This window comes from Geotrypetes seraphini, chromosome 9 (assembly GCF_902459505.1).
Source record: "Geotrypetes seraphini chromosome 9, aGeoSer1.1, whole genome shotgun sequence".
Classification (NCBI taxonomy): Eukaryota; Metazoa; Chordata; class Amphibia; order Gymnophiona; family Dermophiidae; genus Geotrypetes; species Geotrypetes seraphini.
Window position 1 is genome coordinate 124,861,508 of NC_047092.1, and position 21,451 is coordinate 124,882,958.

General features: G+C 43.5%; 1 protein-coding gene across 1 annotated transcript in view; it reads left to right on the forward strand.

The window, feature by feature from the left end:
- The window catches only part of SAG (S-antigen visual arrestin), a 121,762-nt gene that overhangs the window by 54,235 nt on the left and 46,076 nt on the right, over window positions 1–21,451 (forward strand). Inside the window, exons 8-10 of the mRNA XM_033957766.1 lie at window positions 7,105–7,189; window positions 12,532–12,604; window positions 15,663–15,800. Of these exons, the coding sequence (XP_033813657.1) occupies window positions 7,105–7,189; window positions 12,532–12,604; window positions 15,663–15,800 (296 nt within the window). The remainder of the gene's footprint in view (window positions 1–7,104; window positions 7,190–12,531; window positions 12,605–15,662; window positions 15,801–21,451) is intronic.

Below are 21,451 nucleotides of genomic sequence, written 5' to 3' on the forward strand. Positions count from 1 at the left end.
TATTATAAAATAAGTAACATGACCAATGACGATTAGGGATACCGACTATGTCTGTATGATCTAAAGCTTAGTGGCATACAGACGGTATCACTGAGGTCTGCGAGTACACTGAGAGAAATTATTGCTATAAGTGTTTACAAAATCTTCTCATATATATATGTTGATTGATTTGAAGGAAGATTAGAAAATCTATAGAGTCAGTGGTTAGGTTGACCATGACAGCAGCTACTCTAGATTTTATAAAGGATCTTTTTACCTGGATAGCAACCACTCTCACTGAAGGAACATTCCACGAGGAAATGGGACACATACTAATCACACCCATTCCAAAAGATCAAAAAAACTCATTAGCCCAAAAAACCAACTACAGACTGATAGCAAGCATCCCCTTATTTACCAAGCTGGTGACTGGTCAATTTGGAGCTAGTAAGCTATCTAGACAAATTTAACCTCCTCAGTGAAAACCAATCGGGATTCAGAAAAGGTTTTAGCACTGAGACAGTCCTAGCCTCGATCCTTAATCACTTATACGGCTTATTCAGCAAAGGAACAAGTGCTCTGATTTTACAACTAGACTTCAGCAGCGCTTTCGATCTGGTTGATCACGAAATAATGCTAAAATGTCTAGACGGAATAGGAATCATGGGAAGAGTAAGAAACTGGTTAAAGGGTTTCCTAACAAAGAGATCTTACCGGGTGATTAGTGGAGGGACGTACTCAAACACCTGGAAAAACCCCTCGGGAGTACCACTGTCTCCTACTCTATTCAACATCTACATATCATCCCTAGGACACTTCCTAAAAAAGCTAAACCTAATCCACTACATATATGCAGATGACATTTCCATGTAATCCCAGTAAACAGCATAACGAATGAGACCTCAGAATACATTTCTCATATTATGACCGAAATAGATCACTGGACAATAAACTTCAAGCTGAAACTAAACACAGAAAAAACTAGTCTTCCTCGCAAGCCCAACAGACAAAATTACCAATACAACATTACATATAAAACATAAGAACATAAGGAACATAAGAAGTTGCCTCCACTGGGTCAGACCGAGGTCCATCTCGCCCAGCGGTCCGCTCCCGCGGCGGCCCATCAGGTCTGCGACCTGTGAAGTGGTTTCTGACCACTTTTATAACCTACCTCAAGTTCTATCTGTACCCCTCTATCCCTTTATCTTCCAGGAACCTATCCAAACCCTTCTTGAACCCCTGTACAGAGTTCTGGCCTATCACTTCCTCCGGAAGCGCGTTCCATGTGTCCACCACCCTCTGCGTAAAAAAGAATTTTCTAGCATTTGTTCTAAACCTGTCCCCTTTCAATTTCTCCGAGTGACCCCTAGTGCTTGTGGCTCCCCTCAGTTTGAAGAATCTGTCCTTATTTACTCTCTCTATGCCCTTAAGGATTTTGAAGGTTTCTATCATGTCCCCTCTAAGTCTCCTCTTCTCCAGGGAGAACAGCCCCAGCATTTTTAACCTGTCAGCGTATGAAAAATTTTCCATACCATTTATTAGTTTAGTCGCCCTCCTCTGCACTCCCTCGAGTACCGCCATGTCCTTCTTGAGGTACGGTGACCAGTATTGAACACAGTACTCCAGGTGCGGGCGCACCATTGCGCGATACAGCGGCATGATGACCTCCTTCGTCCTGGTTGTAATACCTTTTTTGATGATGCCCAGCATTCTGTTTGCTTTCTTTGAGGCTGTCGCACATTGCGCCGATGGTTTCAGTGATGTGTCGACCATCACCCCCAGGTCCCTTTCAAGGTTACTCACCCCTAGCAGTGTTCCCCCCATTTTGTAGCTGAACATCGGGTTCTTTTTCCCTACATGCATGACCTTGCATTTTTCTACGTTAAAACTCATTTGCCACTTTTTTGCCCAGTCTTCCAGTTTCGTTAGGTCCCTTTGCAGGTCTTCACAGTCTTCCGTGTTTCTAACCCTGCTGCAGAGTTTGGTGTCGTCAGCAAATTTGATAACCTCACATTTTGTCCCTGCCTCCAGATCGTTAATAAATATATTGAACAGTAGAGGTCCCAGCACTGACCCCTGCGGAACTCCGCTCGTGACCCATTGCCAGTCTGAGTATTGGCCTTTTACTCCAACCCTCTGCTTCCTGCCCGCCAACCAGTGTTTGATCCATCGGTAGATATCCCCTTGTACCCCGTGGTACCACAGCTTTTTAAGTAGCCGTTCGTGAGGTACCTTGTCGAAGGCTTTTTGGAAGTCAAGGTAAATGATGTCTATGGATTCCCCCTTATCCATCTGGCTGTTTATTCCCTCAAAGAAGTACAGCAAGTTCGTGAGGCATGACCTTCCCTTGCAGAAGCCATGTTGGCTCGCCTTCAGTTGTCCATTGTTTTCTATGTATTCGCATATTGCGTCCTTTACCATTGCTTCCATCATCTTCCCTGGAACCGAGGTCAAGCTCACAGGCCTGTAGTTTCCCGGGTTACCCCTTGATCCCTTCTTAAAGATAGGCGTGACATTTGCTATTTTCCAGTCCTCTGGGATCTCCCCTGTTTTTAGGGAGAGGTTACATATTTGGTGAAGTGTCTCTGCTATTTCATTTCTCAGTTCTTTTAGTACCCTTGGGTGGATGCCGTCCGGGCCTGGTGATTTGTCGCTCTTTAGTCTGTCTATCTGCCTGAGGACATCCTCTTTGCTCACCTCTAGTTTTACCAGCCTTTCATCTTGTTCTCCGTTTATAATCTCCTCGGGTTCCGGAATATTGGTTGTGTCCTCTCTGGTGAAGACTGACGAGAAGAATTTGTTTAACCTGTCAGCTATCTCTTTTTCCTCCTTTATCGCTCCTTTCCTATCTCCGTCATCCAGTGGTCCCACTTCCTCTCTGGCTGGTTGTTTCCCTTTCACATACCTGAAGAAGGGTTTGAAGTTTCTTGCTTCTCCTGCCAGTCTTTCCTCATATTCTCTCTTTGCTTTCCTGACCTCTCGATGACATTCTTTCTGGTGTCTTTTGTGCTCTTCCTGGTTTTCCTTTGTTGGTTCCTTTTTCCATTTCTTGTAGGATGATTTCTTGTCGCTTATCGTCTTTTTAACTGCAGATGTTATCCATGCTGGGTTTTTAGTTCGATTTTTTTTGCACCCTTTCCTAAACCTTGGGACGTACAGGTCTTGTGCCTCGAGCACTGTGCATTTAAGCAGTGTCCAGGCTTCCTTTACGGTCTTCACCTTTCCTGAGCTGCTGCTGAGCTTCTTTCCTACCATTTTCCTCATGTCTTTGTAGTTTCCTTTTCTGAAGTTGAGTGCTGTCGTTGTGGTTCTTTTCACCTTGGTTGTTCCCATGTTTAATTTGTATTGGATCATGTTGTGATCGCTGTTCCCTAACGGTGCTAGTACCTCCACTTCCTTTGCGGGTCCCTCTAGCCCATTGAGGATTAGGTCTAGAGTGGCATCCCCTCTCGTTGGTTCTGTGACCAGCTGCTCCATGAAACAGTCCCTTATTGCCTCTATGAATTTAGTTTCTCGCGTGCACTTTGAGTGCCCAATGTCCCAGTCTATTCCCGGATAGTTGAAGTCCCCCATAACCACCACCTTTTCTGTTTTGCACACCTGTCTCAGTTCGGCCTCCAGGTCTAGGTCGTTTGTTTCTGGCTGTCCTGGTGGGCGATAGTATAGTCCCAATTTGATGTCAGCTCCTTCCCCTCCTGTCAGCTTAACCCATAGTGACTCCAGACTGTCTGCCCTTATTGTTGTTTCGATTCTGGATGAGACAATGGAGTCCTTTATATACAGTGCTATTCCTCCCCCCTTCTTGTGAGCCCTGTCCTTCCTGTAGAGTTTGTACCCTGGCAGGGCCACATCCCATTTGTTGTCCTCTGACCACCATGTTTCTGTGATTCCTATTATGTCTATGTCCTTTTTTCTGGCTATAACTTCTAGCTCCCCCATTTTAGTTCTTAGGCTTCTAGCATTTGTATATAGGCAATTTAAGTCCCAGTTTGTTACCTTTTCTTTCGGATCTACTCTTGATTTGTTGCTCCTGCTGGTCTCCTCGCGTGTTGCCTCCTGCGGTGTGTCTATTCCGTCCTCTGCCCGCTTCTTTGTTCTTTGATAGCCCTCTGGTTCCGGCTGTTTCCTCCTTGTTTTGCTCTTTAGCTCTAAATGCCCCTCGGTTCCCTGTGCTGCTTCTTTGGGTTTATGTCCATAAAGTGTCCATTTTGTCTCTAGTCCTCTATTGCCAGTTTCTGTCTCAGTATCTTTGCTCGATACTGTGGTCCGATGTGTCGAAGTCAGATCGACTATCGGCTTTCCCCTTGTTATCAGTTTAAAGTCATGCATACCCAATTACTAAAACAATAAAAATATTGGGAGTCACACTAGACACACACTTGACAATGGTGGAACACAGGAACATAGTAGTAAAAAAATGTTTCTGACACTGTGGAAATTAAGGTCCATCAAAAAATATTTCAACCCTCTATCATTTAGACTACTAGTGCAATCACTAGTACTTTCAACACTGGACCACTGCAATATTGTTTATATGGGTATACCCAAAAAAGCTGTAAGGAAACTTAGGATTGTTCAAAACACAGCGGTCTGCTTGATATTTGGATTAAAAAAGAACGACCATGTAGGCTTCACTGGCTGCCAATGGAGGCACGAATAATTTTCAAGTTCTCTTACGTATGTTTCAAGCTGGTTTGGGGACTAGCTCCTACATACCTGCTACCTCACTTCACTCTATACAGCCCTACAAGATAAACCAGAAACAGCAATCTATTTGCATACCCAAGCATTACCAGCTTCAGATTCAAAACCTTCCTGGATAGAACTTTTATGTACCAAGCTAACAAACAACAACACTGGTTAGACAGCTACATAAATGGAGCAAGACTGACATATAATGCCTTTAGAAAAGCCATAAAAACTGCCTTATTCAACAAAATAATCACCTAAAAAAGTATCTACATCTAACACTACATATATCCACTCCTGCTTTTAAGTCTGAAATGTCTAACATTAAATTTTGCTGCCTTTTTAATATTCTGTTTGCTGTATTTCACTGCCTTTTATAAGGTTCTATATGCTGTATCTCTCTACCTTTTTGTAAGACTCTGTATGCTCTTTGTAAGATTCTATATGCTGTAACCCGGACCTTTTGTAAGATTCTATATGCTTTTTTGTAAGTTTCTATATACTGTATCCCGGACTTCTACATATTGTAACTCGCTGACTGTCCAGCTCTCTTCAGTGTGAACCGCCTAGAAGTCTCATGACTGTGGCGGTAAAGAAGAATAAAGTTATTATTATTATTATTAATAATAATGTGGGACAATCTCACAGACTTGTTTATGTATTTTACCCTTTCTAATTGCAATGTTTGAATGGGTGTGAAACGTATTGTGTGTTGTCCTATCATCAACTAGAGCTCTTTTTGTTTTATATTTTTTATTTATCCTGGATTGTATACCACTTAGATAAGGTTTGTGGAAAAATGGTATATCACGTAGAAATAAGCTGTAAACTGTATGACTGTGCCTTTGTATCTTATTTGTACATATAGAGGGGCATAATCGAAAGGGACGTATGAGTCCATTTGCGTCCAACTTGCAAATCGTCTAAAGTAAAAAACAGTCTAAGACACATTTTTGGAAAATACTTCCAAAAATTTTTTGTTTTGAAAATCGTCTAATTATACGTCCTGCCGATCTGATCATCCAAGCCGCTAAATCATCCATCTTTAAACCACATTTCCGTCCAACTTTTCGTCCAAGTCAAAAATGCCTAGAACAAGCCCTGTTGGACATGGGAGGGGTCTGCAAAGTGATGGACTGAACACCCAGACATGCCACCTAAATAGTGGGGGTACCTTACAGGACACTGCTGTGAACTTCACAAAAAGGGTGCCATGTAGGTCATGTAGGTCACAGTGAGCCCCCAGAAAACCACCTCCAGAATCCCCTAGACCCACTTATCTACCACCCCAATAGCCCTTATGGCTGCAGGAGCTACTTATATGCCAGTAAAAAAGGGTTTTGGGGGTGTATAGGGAAGTGCATATGTTTCAATATCAATGTAGTGATTACAGGGTTTATGGGCATGGGTCCTCCTCTCTATGGGTCCCTAACCGACCCCCAAGATTACTTCAGCCGCCTCTGTGCTGGATGACTAGGCTTTCCTATACCAGGTGGCCAGTTGATGATGGTCTGGAGGCTGAATTTTAAAGGTGTGATTAATATTTTTATGGGGTGGGGTCAGTGATCACTGGGATAGTGTGTGGGGGGTCTGTTTTATGTGTTTGCAGTGCTTATCTGGTGACTTTAGGTGGGTTTTTGTGACTTAGACCATGTTTTACATGGTCTAAGTCACAATGTCCAAGTTCCGTCGATCGTGAGCTATATAACTTTCGGTTATACATGTTGTACGACTAAGTCTAAGCTGGCCCATGTCCCGCCCAACTCCCGCCCTCGACACTCCTCCCAAAACACCCCATTTAGCTTTGGTTGTTCAGCAGCACTATGTAGGCCTAGGTCGTTTAGAAATACATCCAAAACCTATTTTTATTATCGGCACTTGGACGTATTTGGGAAATGTTTGTCCAAGTGCCGACTTAGGCCAGTTTTTGGACATTTTTCTCTTTTGATTATGAGCCCCATATTGTATATGCACATATAACTCCACCCATGGGAATACCTATGCAAGGTGCACATTATAAGTACATTTGAGCTTTTTGGCATGCATTTTTGGCCATTTAAGTTTATAAAATTCATTTTCCACATATTAAACAATTAGAAAATGCTTTATAAACTTACCCCTGAAAGACAGGACTGCATTTTCAGTGGTTCAACTTGGATGAAGAGCTTGGCTCAAAATACACAAACAATACACAGAAAGTTTATCTGCATATCTTTAGGTGTTCAGAAGAGCACTGGATAACTAACTCAGTGTTCTTAAATGTAAAGACACATGAAAGACTTTTAAAGAAGAGTTCTCTCTTCATACAGTAAAATGTTGAATAGGTCATATATAAAATTTTGTGTATGGGACATTAAAACATCATATTGCAAAACTAATGAAGGTTGTTGATTGACTAATGCCTCCATGGTAGCTTATGTGCTCTGGCTACAGGTGTTTTACCATGGTGAGACAATTCCCGTCATGGTCACAGTGACCAACAACTCAGAAAAAACTGTGAAGAAGATCTCTGTTTCAGGTAAGTTGTCCTCCTAATGCAGATCTACTGTAGAATGAAATCTGAAGCTAGTCCACTTGATGTATTTTATCGTTAGTTCTCATTTAAACTGAAATATACTAAACCCAGAAAAAACTAAGCTTTTCCTCGCAAGTCCCAACCACAAACTAACGAATCCCTCTCTGAAATTAAATGGGCTAACCTACCCAATCAATCCCACCATTAAAATCCTTGGAGTCATCCTGGACCGATGCCTGACTTTTGAAGACCACACCAATGCTCAGGTTAAAAAAATGCTTTTGCACCCTCTGGAAACTCCGTACCATCAAACATTACTTTGACTTCCTCTCCTTTCGATTGCTGGTTCAGTCCCTAATCTTAAGTTCCTTAGACTATTGCAATATCATTTATCTGGGATCCTTCAAGAAAATTATCAAACGCCTAAGAATCATTCAGAATACTGCCGTCCGCCTCATCTATGGCCTCAAAAAGTCAGATCATGTAAGTCCGTTCACTGGTTGCCAATGGAGGCAAGGGTCATCTTCAAGTTTGCCTGCCTCTGCTTCAAAACCCTAACGGGTTCATCCCCGATTTATCTGTCGAACCATTTCGTGTTCCCAGGAACCACTTGCACTCGTAGTGCCTACCTGTTTGCCTTCCCCTCCCTGAAGGGCTGTGTCTACAAGAGATTCCTTGATAGAACACTATCGTTCCAAACTGGCAAATGGAATAAATGTCTAACCACCCTCATTTCAAGTGCACCCTCCTACCAATCCTTCAGGAAATCAATAAAAACCTATCTCTTTGATAAATTTCTCTGACTCCCTCGCCCCCCCACCTTATTACATCACTGATATACCTACTATACCTCTGTCATATTTCCGGTTACACCCAACCTCTCATGGCCCACCAATGTAATTGATATTTATTTCAGTACTCTTCACAATACTTCCTGTAACATCGCTGTACATGAACAGTCTCTTCCTCTGTAAACCGCTCTGAACTGCTTGTGGTATTGCGGTATACAAAATAAAGTTGTTATTATTATTATAATGCATTTTGATGGAACTATAAAACCAGGAAAGACACCCTCAGAAACTGGATCACTGAGTAGCTCTAATAATGTTATATAATAGGTCAGCTAAGGCTGAGTAAGCACACATTTTTAATGCTAATAAAATGAGGCCAAGATCTGCCATCTAGTATAACAATAATACAACAAGCAGATCAGTGAAGAGAAGAGTGGTTTATCAGTACCATAACTCAAAGTAGCCATGTTGTGCTAAAAAAAGGCTGCATCAGGGGTGAAACTATATGGGATTTTGAAAATCTTGCTCCTATGAATAAAACACTTTCAGCCAACGGCAACACAGCACTTTTTCCTGAGAGTTGCAGCATCTCTATCACATAGGGGAAAGATATTCAAAAATCCCTTATAGTTTCACCCCCGACGTAGCCTTTTTGATGAAACGTGGGTACTTATTTTTAGCCTTGTGTGCCTTTTTAAAATACTAGGGAAAAAATGGCAGACATGGTGGCTAGATTGAAGCTGTAGACTATTACATAAGCATTTTCCCTATCTGTCCTGGTGGGCTCACAATCTATCTAATGCCCAGACCTGCTAGAGAATTCATACACTCATTTTATGAAGAAGTCTCAAATTGAGGCTCTACTCATTTTTCCCCTAAGCATGCCTACAGCTGTATTGTGTTAAAGTATGTGTTCTTGTCATCATGCTTGCTTTCAGACACAAACTCATTTTATAATATGCATTTTACATGTATAATCTGGCATATTACATGCAAGGAAACTTTTAAAACATTCCATATGACTATCTACTGCTGACATCATTAGGTCAGATCAGAGAGTCTGTAAATTAGCACAATGCATGTAGTTAATATAATGTGTAGTAGTAGGAGCCAGTGGATACCTGCTTTTTAGAGAGGAAAAGGACCTCATATGGGCCATTCTACCCTTCCTCACTTCCCATATGAGATGGAATGTACCATGGTCCTCCAGATAACTACTATAACTACTATTAATTATTTCTATAGCACTACCAGATGCACACAGCGCTGTTCAGTATCACAAAGAGTAAGAAAACAGTCCCTGCTCGAAAGAGCTTACAATCTAAACAGGCAAGACAGACAAACAAGATGTCATGGATACAGTTAAGGGGAACGGTTAATCAGCTGGCTGGGTTGGACGGCAGAGGAGTAGAGTTAAAGATTGAAAGCTATATCAAAAAGGTGGGTTTTCAGTCTGCTTTTAAACAAGGGAAGGGGTTTATGGAAAAACTTGGGTAATTTATTCCAGGCATAGGGGGCAGCTAGATGAAAGGAACGAAGACTGGAATTGGCAGTGGAGGAGAAGGGTAACATTAAGAGTGACTAATCTGAAGAACTGGAGTTCGCTGGGAGGTGTATAAGGAGAGAGAAGTGAGGAGAGATATTGAGGGGCAGCAGAATGAACATACTTTTGTAGGTCAGCAATAAGATTTTGAACTGTATGCGATGGCAGATAGGGAGCCAGTGAAGTGACTTAAGGAGAGGGGTGAAATGAGCATAGTGAGGTTGATAGAAGATGAGTTGCGCAGCAGAGATATGCACAGATTGCAAGGGGAAGAGGCAACACTGAGGGATACCAGTTAGGAGTAGATTGCAGTAATCTAAGCATGAGGTTAAGAGAGCTTGGACAAGGGTCCAGGTAGTGTGCTCAGAGAGGAAGGGGTGAATTTTGGTGGCATTGAAGAGATAGAAGTGACAGGTCTTAGCAGCTTGTTGGATATACGTAGAAAATGAGAGGTCAGAATCGAAGATGACTCCAAAGTTGCAAGCAGAGGAGACTGGAAGAGAAGAGGTCCTAAGACAGAACCCTGGGGTACACCAACCACTAACAGGGTAGCAGCAGAAGAGGACCCACCAATACATACACTAAAGGTGCATTGGGAAAGGTAGGAGGCAAACCAGGAGAGGACAGAATCACAAAATCCAAATGAGGACAGCATATCAAGGAGTAAGCTGTGATTTACAGTATCAAAGGCAGCAGACAGGTCAAGAAGGATAAGGATAGAGTAAAGGCCCTTAGATCTGGCCATGAACAAGTCATTGCAGACCTTAGTGAGGGCAGTCTCTGTGGAGTGTTGGGAGCGAAAACCAGATTGTAGAGGATCGAGAATCTGTCGAGTTGAAAGGAAGTCCAGGCAACGATAGAGAATAGCACGCTCGAGTATCTTGGATAGGAACGGAAGAAGGGAGACAGGGCAATAGTTAGAGGGGCAGGAGAGGTCCAGCGAGGGTTTTTTGAGAAGCGGCTTAACCACCGCATGTATGAAGGCAGCAGGGACAGTTGCAGTGGAAAGAGATAGATTGAGAATATGGCATATGGGAGAGATTACAGTATGTGAGATGGGGTCGAGTAGAGGGGTGGGAATAGGGTCTGAGGGGCATGTAGTAGGTTTGGTTGAAGACAGAAGTTGTGCAGTTTCTTCCTCTGTGATTATTGAGAAGGCAGAAAAATCAGCAGTAGTTGATGGGGGGACAAGTGGGCGGGGCCAAACAGGAGAAGCTGCCTGAGCTGTTTGGGTGAAGGATGAAGGGGAGGTGCGAGGTTGAAGTTCAAGAGAGTGGATGGTAGGTAGGGGAGAAGGATGTGACTTTGTAGTGAACTCAAGGGCGATCTTGCAGACCTTGTCATGGAAGTAATTAGCAATAATCTGCTGAAAGAGAGAAGGAGGGGTCAGAAGTGGGGACGCTTTGAGGAGGGAGTTAAGCATGGCAAAGAGACGACGAGGGTTGGAAGGGAGTTAGTTGAATGTAATAGTCTTGCTTGACCCATGTAAGTGCAGAATTAAAGGAGGTCATCATAAATTTAAAATGAAGAAAGTCAGCACATGTGCGAGATTTGAGCCAAAGGTGCTCAGCACAGTGGTTGCAGGAACATAAGTAACAGATACTGGGAGTGAGCCAAGGTTGAGGTTTGGTATGCCTGACAGAGTGAGAAACAGGGGGAGCAAAGGGTGTCCAGAGCAGAGGAGAGAATAGAATTGTATGACGAGACAGCCTTGTGGACAGACTTAAATAACATAGTGGAGGCAAGGATAGGTGAAACAGTGGATGAGAGCATGGAAGGATCGAGGGCTTGATTTTGAAACCTCTTGGAGGTGGCTGGGCATGGCGGAGGGGGAGGGGGAGTAATGGTGAAGGATATCAGATGGTGATCAGAGTTGGTAATCAGTGAGGTAGAGAAGTTAGAGAGAGAGCAGTTGGAGGAAAAGACAAGATCAAGGCAGTGGCCATCCTGGTGAGTGGGGGTCGTGAAGCAAAGCTAGAGTCAAATGAGGAGGTTAAGGCAAGAAAGTTAGCAGCATACTTGTCAGTGAGATCCTCAAGGTGAAAGTTAAAGTCCCCAAGAATGAGGGAAGGAGAAGATGACTCAAGAAATCCCAAAAGCTAGGAGTCAAATTCAGTGAGAAAGGAGAAAGGGGACTTGTTAGGGGGGCAATAGATGACTGCTATCTGCAGAGGTAAAGGAGTGAATAGGTGGGCAGAGTGGACTTCAAATGAGGAAAGGCTGTGGGATAAAGGGTGAAGAGGTTGGAATCTGCAAAAAGGGGAGAGAAAAAGCCCAACACCTCCGCCTCTACCAGTAAGGCGAGGTGCATGGGAGAAGTGGTAGCCACCATGGGAGAGGGCAACAGCTTCAGTAGAGTCTTCAGGGTAAATCCATGTTTCAGTTAAAGCAAGTAGGTGGAGGGACTGGGAGATAGAGAGGTCATGAATGTAAGGCAGTTTTTTGGAGGCAGAATGAACATTCCATAGGGCACATGAGAAAGGGAGAGAGGAGGATTGAAGGAGAGGAATAAGTATAAGGTTAGGGCGGTTACACACATGGGGGAAGCAGCTGCCGTGGAGGGCCAGGGTTTGGATTCACATCCCCAGCAGAGAGCAGAAGAAGGAGTAAGAGTGTCTCGAAGCAAAGGGGAATAATGACAGCAATGATGAAGACGGGAGGGGCTCAAAGAGAAAGGAGATGGAAGAATGGAAGAAAGAGAATGCTTGAGTGCAGTGAATTAGGTAGATGACAAGATACCTGAGCTATTAAAACCTAATGCAGGCACACTGAGGGTCATAACCCAAACAGGGTCTCACACACTGTTTTTTGGGGTCATGACCTGGGTGGGCATTAGATAGGCATATCATTATGATGCACTTTGGCAGGGTCACAGGCATCATCAAGGCCTCAATTGTAAAGTCATGGCTAGAAAAATTTTGAGCAGCACTGCCCTAATGGAAATGTCAAAGAATTGTCATAACTCATACAGGTAGTAGCACATTTCTCCTTTTCTCCCTTCTGTTTTTCAGTGGAACAAGTCACTAATGTGGTTTTATACTCCAGTGATTATTACACCAAAACTGTGGCTATGGATGAGATAGAGTGAGTACCCATTCCTCCTCCCATCTAAACCCTCTCAACAAGTCTATGCATAGCTCCAAGTCATTGAAAGCAGAAGTTTAACTCCCAACTCAAAGCATTGTGAAATATGTAGTCCTCCATAGAAAAAGCAGGACTGCAAATTGAGTTAAACTTGAGATTGGGATTTAGAAACTGGTGTGACAATATTCAGCCCATGGTGGTCAGCAGTTTTTTTTTAAATGCTGGCTGCCCCTAACTTTATATACTCAGATATTCTGAACTGGGCCTTACTTAAAAACCAGCAATGAGAACAAACAAATTATAACAAGCATCTTTGTGACTGATCTCCAGTACCTAAAGGTTAAAGTACCAGAGAATTTAATAGAGTGAGTGAACTCACAAATCTTTGAATGACATCTTATTGTTATGAAGGCTTTGTAGCCTTTTGATACCTACTTGTTGTTATATATAAAAATGCCCAATAAAACTTGATTGAACTTAAAAATACCAGTGATGACAATACAGGCATGCTGTGGCCATCAGGATTTATCTGTGAACTGGTGATATTAGTATAAAGTTAGGACAGCCTTTTTTCTATCTTAACTTTATCTGGATAGTTACCCTATTAGAGGATTGAATATTGTCACTAATTGGATAATTCCTGGCCACAACCAGACTCTGGCCCGGATGTTCTAAAATTTGCCATTAAAATCCTCTGGGTCACTGTGGAGCCGGTAAAAGTATGACTTTAAAATGGAGATTGATGTTCAAACGATTTTGCATGCAAGTGATTTTCGTGGAAGTCCGCCATAATCCCATCCTATCAATGGTTGGAGAAAGTGACTGACATATGCACAGAATTCATCAAGTATAGAGGCACAAACATGCACATGCGACAGAAGAAGCACATCATAGTTCCACATGAGCCGCGATCATAGGTGTTCTTTATTGCAGTGTGCGTCATATGCATTTATAGCCATAAGGCGCTTGTGTTTCAAAAGTGTTTTACTTTCTTTATTTTTCGTGTTGTGGTCGTAAACATGATTTTTCCTGTGCACATATATGCTGCCTCACACCCCCTAATTTTTCTTTTGGAACTTCCAAGGCAGCTTTAACCAGCACACATGAGATGCGACCTTTACACACCTGTATATTATGGTTAAATCCCATAAAAGTATTTTTATGAATTTCCATATACATTTGGTTGCCCAGACCTGCCAGTATACGCTTCTAACACACCTCCTGACCTGTCGCTAAATTGGATTGTTAAAGGCCGGCGCTTCATTTTGTGCATCATGTGGACATTGATTGGAGTGCTCTTTTTAATACTGATGAATTCATTGTAATTAATTTACATATTATCAGAGTCTGCTACAAATCACAGAAAAGACCACGATTTGCCGTTTTGGGCATCGATAGATATAATACTTAATCGCTAAACCAGTTAGAACTGGTGTAGCGATGATCATTAAAGGCACTGTGAGTTTTGTGCATCTGAACCTCTGCCCCTAGGCCACCCCAGCATTGCACTGATGTGGTCTGCTTGGATATTCAGTGGCACTATTTAGGTAAGTGCCACTGAATATCACAATCTAACTAGCTTCTCCTACCCAGTTAATTTGTTTTGAATATCTACTAACCCTGTATTGTGAGGGCTTCACAATCTTTGTTTTATAAAATGTATTTAATTTATGGAGTTTGTGAATTCACCCTGTCTTGATTTACAAAAACTGCTAGTATGTATATATTTTGGCTCTTTTGTTACAGCTTTATTATTTAGAACTCAAATAGTCCACTTTCATATCCAACGTGGACAAGGCGGCCCATTTAGAAGTTTCTGGGCCTTCATATCCCTCTATCAGGGCAATTTTATAAACAGTCTATAAAGAAAAGTAGGCACCTACTTTTCTTTATAGTATACTAGAATAATCAAGTATATAGGCATGTATGTGGTTAGGCACAAGCACTTAATGACAGCCGTGGAGCTGGTGTAAATACTTGCACCTAAATACCGTAGTTCTGTAGTATTTTATAAATTACATTCAAGATACCAAAAGAAAAGGAATCAAAAAAGTACATGAACCAGTAAAAGTAAGCAACCATAAAAACAGTACAAAGGCCTAAAGAACTGGGACTAATTTTTTATTCACAAAAGACCCGACACTGTCAGTGTTTCGGCTGAAAGCCTGTGTCAGGGGTCTGTATGGTTGTCTCATATATATGAACAATACAGCAGTCAACAATATAAAAGATTCAAGTCCCAATCAAAGAAAAAAACCTGAATGTATTTTGCAATAACAAACACAACCATGTTCTTAGCTCCTCCTCTATTTGACGTTACACATGCAAGTGTGAGTCCTACACATGCTTTGCCCAGACTCTGACCATGTCCATGTGGATCCCCACCTGTAAAATACATACCATGGAAATATGTGCAAATGTATAGAATAGCAACTAGTTGTATTTTTCAATATTTATTCACATCTATACACACACACACACACACACATATATATATATATATATATGTAAATATATATTTATGGGCTGGCATTCTAGTCATTTATGTGCATATTTGCTGCATAAATGTTAGTCTTTTTTTTAATTAGAATTACCCCTTATGTGCCTTTTCCCTCAATATCTCTGCTGACCTGTATATCCCTTCCTTTTTGTGCTTCATGCATCTTGCACTCTTAGGGCTCCTTTTATCAAGCCGTGCTAGCGGTTTAATGCGCGTAATAGCGCACGCTAAACCGCCAGATGCACTAGCCGCTACCGCCTCCTTTTGAGCAGACAGTAGTTTTTGGCCAGTGCAGGGGTTAACGCATGGCTTGATAAAAGGAGCCCTTAATTTCTTTTCAGTACAATAATGACCACTTTAGCTTTGTAACTCATCCAGATGGTCATTAACAGCCAGCCCAGACAGTCTTTTTTCTCTTTCACTCATTGCTGTGTGTAGGCATTCACTGTTGCCCAGTATAAGCTCTGGGCTTAAGAAAGAAACGTTGTAAGTTTCTGTAGACAGATTGTCTGTTTTGATTCACAGTTGTACTAAAGGTTTTTCCTCCGTCTCTTCCAGTGAGAAGGTGCAGCCAAAAGCTATCTACTCAAAGACTTTTACTCTTCTCCCACTGTTGGCATATAACCGCGAGAGGAGGGAAATAGCACTGGATGGAAAATTAAAGCATGAAGATACCAACTTGGCCTCCAGTACCCTGTGAGCTGATGCACTCCCCCTTTGAATGCTTTAGCCAGTGGGCATTGGAGTCATTATAAAAAATGCTTTATTCCTAACAGACAAAGAGCCACATTTTACTTAGAACTTAGATATCAGAATTGAGATGTCCAGGTCAGGATGTGCTCAATTTTTTATTTTTTGTAATTCTTTATTTAGAAAATTAACATTCCACTAATTCATCAGTACAGAAAAGATCAAGTACAATACCACTGACAACACACAAGAGGAATAATAACAATCTGCATAACACTTTTGAAAGAACTCTCCCCCCCCACCCTTCCCCCCCTAACATCAGGTCAGTGGCGTACCAAAGGGGGGGCGGGGGGGAGGTGCGCCCCGGGTGCTGGCCCTGAGGGGGTGCTCCCGGCCTTGCCGTTCAGTCCTCCCCACCCCCGAAGGACCGCTCGCCCCACTGACCTTCCAGCACCACCTATGAAGCAGCCCGCAGCAGTATCGCGACGTCAGCGATCCCTGAGCTGCTTGGGCGCTGCTTCCTGAGGGGCGGGACCGCGGCGCAGGAAGCAGCGCCTAAGCAGTGCAGGGATCGCTGACGTCTCGATCCTGCTGCGGCTGCTTCATAGGTGGTGCGGGGAGGCCAGGGGGGCGAGCGGTCCTTCGGGGTGGGTCGGGGCATCAGGCCTTCAGGGTGGGGCAGGCAGGCAGGCTTTCAAGGGGGAGGGGGGGGTGACAGGCAAGCAGGCAGGCCTTCAAGGGGAGACAGGCCTTCAAGAGGGGGGGACAGGCAGGCCGTCAAGGGGGGTGCAGGCCTTCGGGGGGGTGCAGACCTTCAAGGGGGGGGCAGGCCTTCAAGGGGGGGACAGGCCTACAAGGGGGTGGGACAGGCCTTAAAGGGGGGGACAGGCCTTAAAGGGGGGGTGCAGGCCTTCGGGGGGGGTGCAGGCCTTCAAGGGGGGACAGGCCTTCAAGGGGGGGGACAGGCCTTCAGGGCGGTACAGGCCTTCGGGGGGGTGCAGACCTTCAAGGGGGTGCAGGCCTTCAAGGGGGGGATAGGCCTTCAAGGGGGGGACAGGCCTTCAGGGGGGTGCAGGCCTTCAAGGCGGTGCAGGCCTTCAAGGGGGGGGACAGGCCTTCAAGGGGGGGACAGGCAGGCAGGCCTTCAAGGGGGGGGGGACATGCCTTCAAGGGGGGGACAGGCCTTCGGAGGGTGCAGGCCTTCAAGGGAGTGCAGGCCTTCAAGGGGGGGATAGGCCTTCAAGGGGGGACAGGCCTTCAGGGGGGTGCAGGCCTTCAAGGGGGTGCAGGCCTTCAAGGGGGGGGACAGGCCTTCGGAGGGTGCAGGCCTTCGGGGGGGTGCAGACCTTCAAGGGGGTGCAGGCCTTCAAGGGGGGGACAGGCAGGCAGGGGGGGTGCAGGCCTTCAAGGGGATGCAGGCCTTCAAGGGGGGACAGGCAGGCCTTCAAGGGGGGGACAGGCCTTCAAGGGGGGGACAGGCAGACCTTTAAGGGGGGACAGGCCTTTGGGGGGGACCCTGGTTTAGAAGTACACAGAGGGAAGGGGGTGTTCAAAGAGACGTGCATATGCCAAACTTTGGGTGGGGGGAAAGAAATAATGGGTCTGAAAATAGAGGAGAGGGATGATGGACCATGGGATTTAGGGAGGGAAGGAACAGAAAGGGAGAGAAATTGGACACAAGGGATGGTATGGAGGAGGGATAGAGATACTGGATAGGAGGGTAATTGGGAAAAGAAAGGGAGAGATGGTGGACTCTGGGGTGGTGGGGAAGGAGGGAGAGATGCCGGATGAAAGGGTAGTTAAGAAAAGGTGGATCTGTGGAGGGAGATGAAAAAAAGGAAAGATACCAGACTTTCTGGGGAGGGAAGGGAAATGGCAAGGGAGGACAGAGTTGGCAGATGGATGGTTAGCATGCAGAAAGAAGAAAGAAGGAGACCCTGGCAAGCAAGTTATCAGAAGAAAACCAGAGCCTTGGACCAACAAGATTTGAAATATAACCAGACAACAAAAGGTAGAAAAATTAATTTAATTTTCTGTTTTGTGATTATAATATGTCAGATTTGAAATGTGTATCCTGCCAGAGCTGGTGTTGGATTGCAAACGTGAGCTAGGATTTAACAGAGAGAGGAAAAGTCCTTTTTGTTTCTTTGTTTTATTTACACCACAGCGCCAGTGTGGTTAGGAGAAGCCAAAGGGGGTGAAAAAGCTATAAAACCCACCAGGAGTTTTGAAAAAAATCACCCAACTGGGCAGGAAAATCGAATTGAAAAACCAATTCAATAGGCTGAATCGAATCAAAATTTTTTTTCCTGAATCTGGCAGCATTAGTTTGCGCTACTGTCTTAGACTTTAGGACCTGGGATTGGGGAGAGATGGCATCCTCAGTACTTTATAATGCAAGTGAAACGAGGATTTGGTCAGACTTTTGAAGGGTCTGCAGAAAAAAAATATTGTATAGGCCGGGGACATTTTTGTGAATGGAAAGGCTGAGGATGTCAGAGAGTTCAGTTAAAATATCTGCTTTATAAGAAAATATAATAATGTGTTTTATAAAGTTTATAGCATAGCTGGCCTACCCAGTGAGGTGTTCCTAGTGGTGGCGGTGACAGCGTGTCAATGTGTTGAGAGGAAGAGGTGGTCTGGGAAATTCTGCTGAGCAAACTCCGGGCCCATTTCCACTCCCCAGTTAGTCCACTCCACTCAACTGGTTCACACACTGAGTGGGTCTTTGGGTGTTGTTTTGGGATCTCTTCCAGTGGTTTATCAGTATCTCCTTCTGGTCCAAGGAAGGAAACTTTGTTATCCTTAGCATTGACCTACAGAATATGTTTGTAACAGCGCTGCTTGTATGGCATTAGGCTATGTAGTGATCGAAAAAAAAAAACAGACCTTTGCACATTTTTGCACTATATGGTGGGTGTATGAGGAGATTCACATTTCCTGCACAGCTAAGTCCATGTGAAGTTACCTTGTGCTGTATTTGACATCTAGCAAGGTCTCTGTGTGAAAGGAAAGATCTAAACTTAAAAATGAAGTGGCCAGAAGTTATGGTAAAAGCAGATAGTGTAGCTGGTTTTAAGAAAGATTTGGACAAATTCCTGGAGGAAAAGTCCATAATCTGTTATTAAGACATGGGGGAAGTGTCTGCTTGCCCTGGATCGGTAGCATTGAATGTTGCTACTCTTTGGGTTTTGACCAGGTATTAGTATCCTGGATTGGCTACCATGAGAATGGGCTACTGGGCATGATGGACCATTGGTCTGACCCAGTTAGGCTATTCTTATGTTATGTTCGCAACTGTAGGGGCCTTTGTTTTCACTTTTTATTTTAATATATTTTTTTCTGGGAACTTATCAGTGTTTTTTATAATGGGAACAAAAATGGAAGAGAATTAATGTGTGTGGGATGAGGGGGTAACTAATTTCTTCAGCTAAATAATTCAATCCACCTCAAACAGACATAGGAGAACTCACGCACCATTCACACACCCTCCAACCAAAAACGTCAAAAGAAAAAAACTGTTCGACAACCTCCTAGCCATTCCAGCTGCAACACTCGACCCCAACTCTACAACCTATTGACCTCAACCACAAACTACAAAACCTTCAAAAAAGAAATAAAAACCCTTCTATTCAAAAAACACATAAAACCGAACTAACACAATCAGAACTGTCCCAAGCATCACCTGCAACTACTCCATATGTACTTCTGATGTCATGACAATTCAGACATAATTTATGTTATGTTATGTTTGGAATATAAGAAAATTTTCACTGCCTGTTTCTATTCTGACCATTTATTCCGTTTCATGGTCATTACAAAAAATATTTTTTTTACATGGGGGGGGGTGTCAAAAAATGATGGGCCCCGGGTGCCACATACCCTAGGTACGCCACTGCATCAGGTTAAAAGTCACTGAACCAAACTCCCCTGTAACCCCCCAATATCCAAAGACAGACAACCAAGAACTACATAAGCATGAAAGTAACAATTAAAATCCCCTATACCATCGCACGGTTGCACCCCCCCCAATCAATCAGTCCTGATCCAGCCTACCCACATCCAAACCCTCTACTTCCAGATATCTACCCCAGATGTCTATATATTGTTGCCACTGCCTGGTCAGCATGTCAGAGAGCCAATACTTTGCACATACCCATCCCAGTTTTTCCTTCATTAAGGCGAAGGGTGGGCAAAGTTGAGCTCCTCCAAAAGTGTGCCACAATCAACCTAGCCACTGTGAATTCTAGCCGGGTCAATTTAACTTGAGTATCCTCAACCCCCCCTCCCGAATCCCCAATAAGACCAGTTCCGCCCTCACCGATATGGGAACCTGTAATAATAACCAAACACTTGCCCCCAATAAGCTTTCAGCTTAGGACAGCTCCGCCACATGTAAATAAAGATTCCCCTCTATCCACACTCTCTCCAGCATGTGTCAGTGCTAGCAGCAGACATTTTACTCAAAAGGACTGGAGTCACATACCAGTGCACCAGCAACTTGAGAGCATTTTCCACTAACACAGGTCCCACTGCAACATGGTGAATCTTAAACATTATACGCTTCCATTCTTCCACTTCAAACACCCTTCCCAAATCCACCTCCCAAGCCAATAAATAGGAATACTTCTGGCCCCACTCCCCTTGTACCATTTTGTACAACCGAGATATACAACCGTGTTGTACTGGAATGCCCAGTAACTGTTCAAACTCAGACTGCTGATATATAGCAGGGTTCCCCAAATGAGCCCTCATGAGATAATTTTTCACTTGCAAATAAGGATTTGTTCAATTTGATGGCATTTAAAAAAAAAAGATTGGCCAATGCAGAGCCTGTTCTAAAGTACTTGCAGGAGGAAGAACATTAGAGTGCTTGGAGTCCCTAAAGTTGAGTGACCTGGAGATATCTTATTTTTTTGAGTGATGTCTTCAAACAGTGTGTCCTAGAGTACGCTTCATTCACTTTTCTTTGAGCAGCTAGATTAGTGGAGCTCTTTCTGCACTCCAAAGAGTATTAGAAAAAGTCAAACTTTAAATAATGAAGTCCCTGTTTCCAATGTTTCTCAGAAACAGCAGTCTATCTTCAGCACTATAGAAACAATAGGTCAAAGACCACGGCTTATAGAAGAGAGTCAATGAATTCTTTGAGTATAGTCAAAGTGCTCCAGGAAAGAATTATAATCTAGAGACACTATTTGCAGATATTCAAAAAGGAGGATATATCTTCATGATTCTCTACTTCCGGGACTCCAAGCACTCTAATATTCTTCCTCCTTTACTAGTTTTCTAGTTTATCTAGGAGCTCTTTAGTTTCTCTACCAGATTTTTCCAGCTCCTTCATTTTTGAAAAGAATAATGTTCTGGTTTCTCCAATGTATATTTCATTTTGGGTGAGACTCTGTCTTAAGGACTTCACCTCATCTTTCAAGTTAGCGCTAGCTTTATTCACATCTGTCCTCAGAGATTTAATGTGATGCATTAGGTCAATGATAACTGAACCCCCCACCATGATTTCTGAACCCATCTTAGATTTAGATTGTGTGGTATCAGGTGAAGCTTCTGACACTGAACATGAACACCCCCCCACCCCGCTCAGATAGAGATTTAACAGATATGCTGAATTTCTTTAGAGTAGCTGAGTATGACTGCTTAGACTG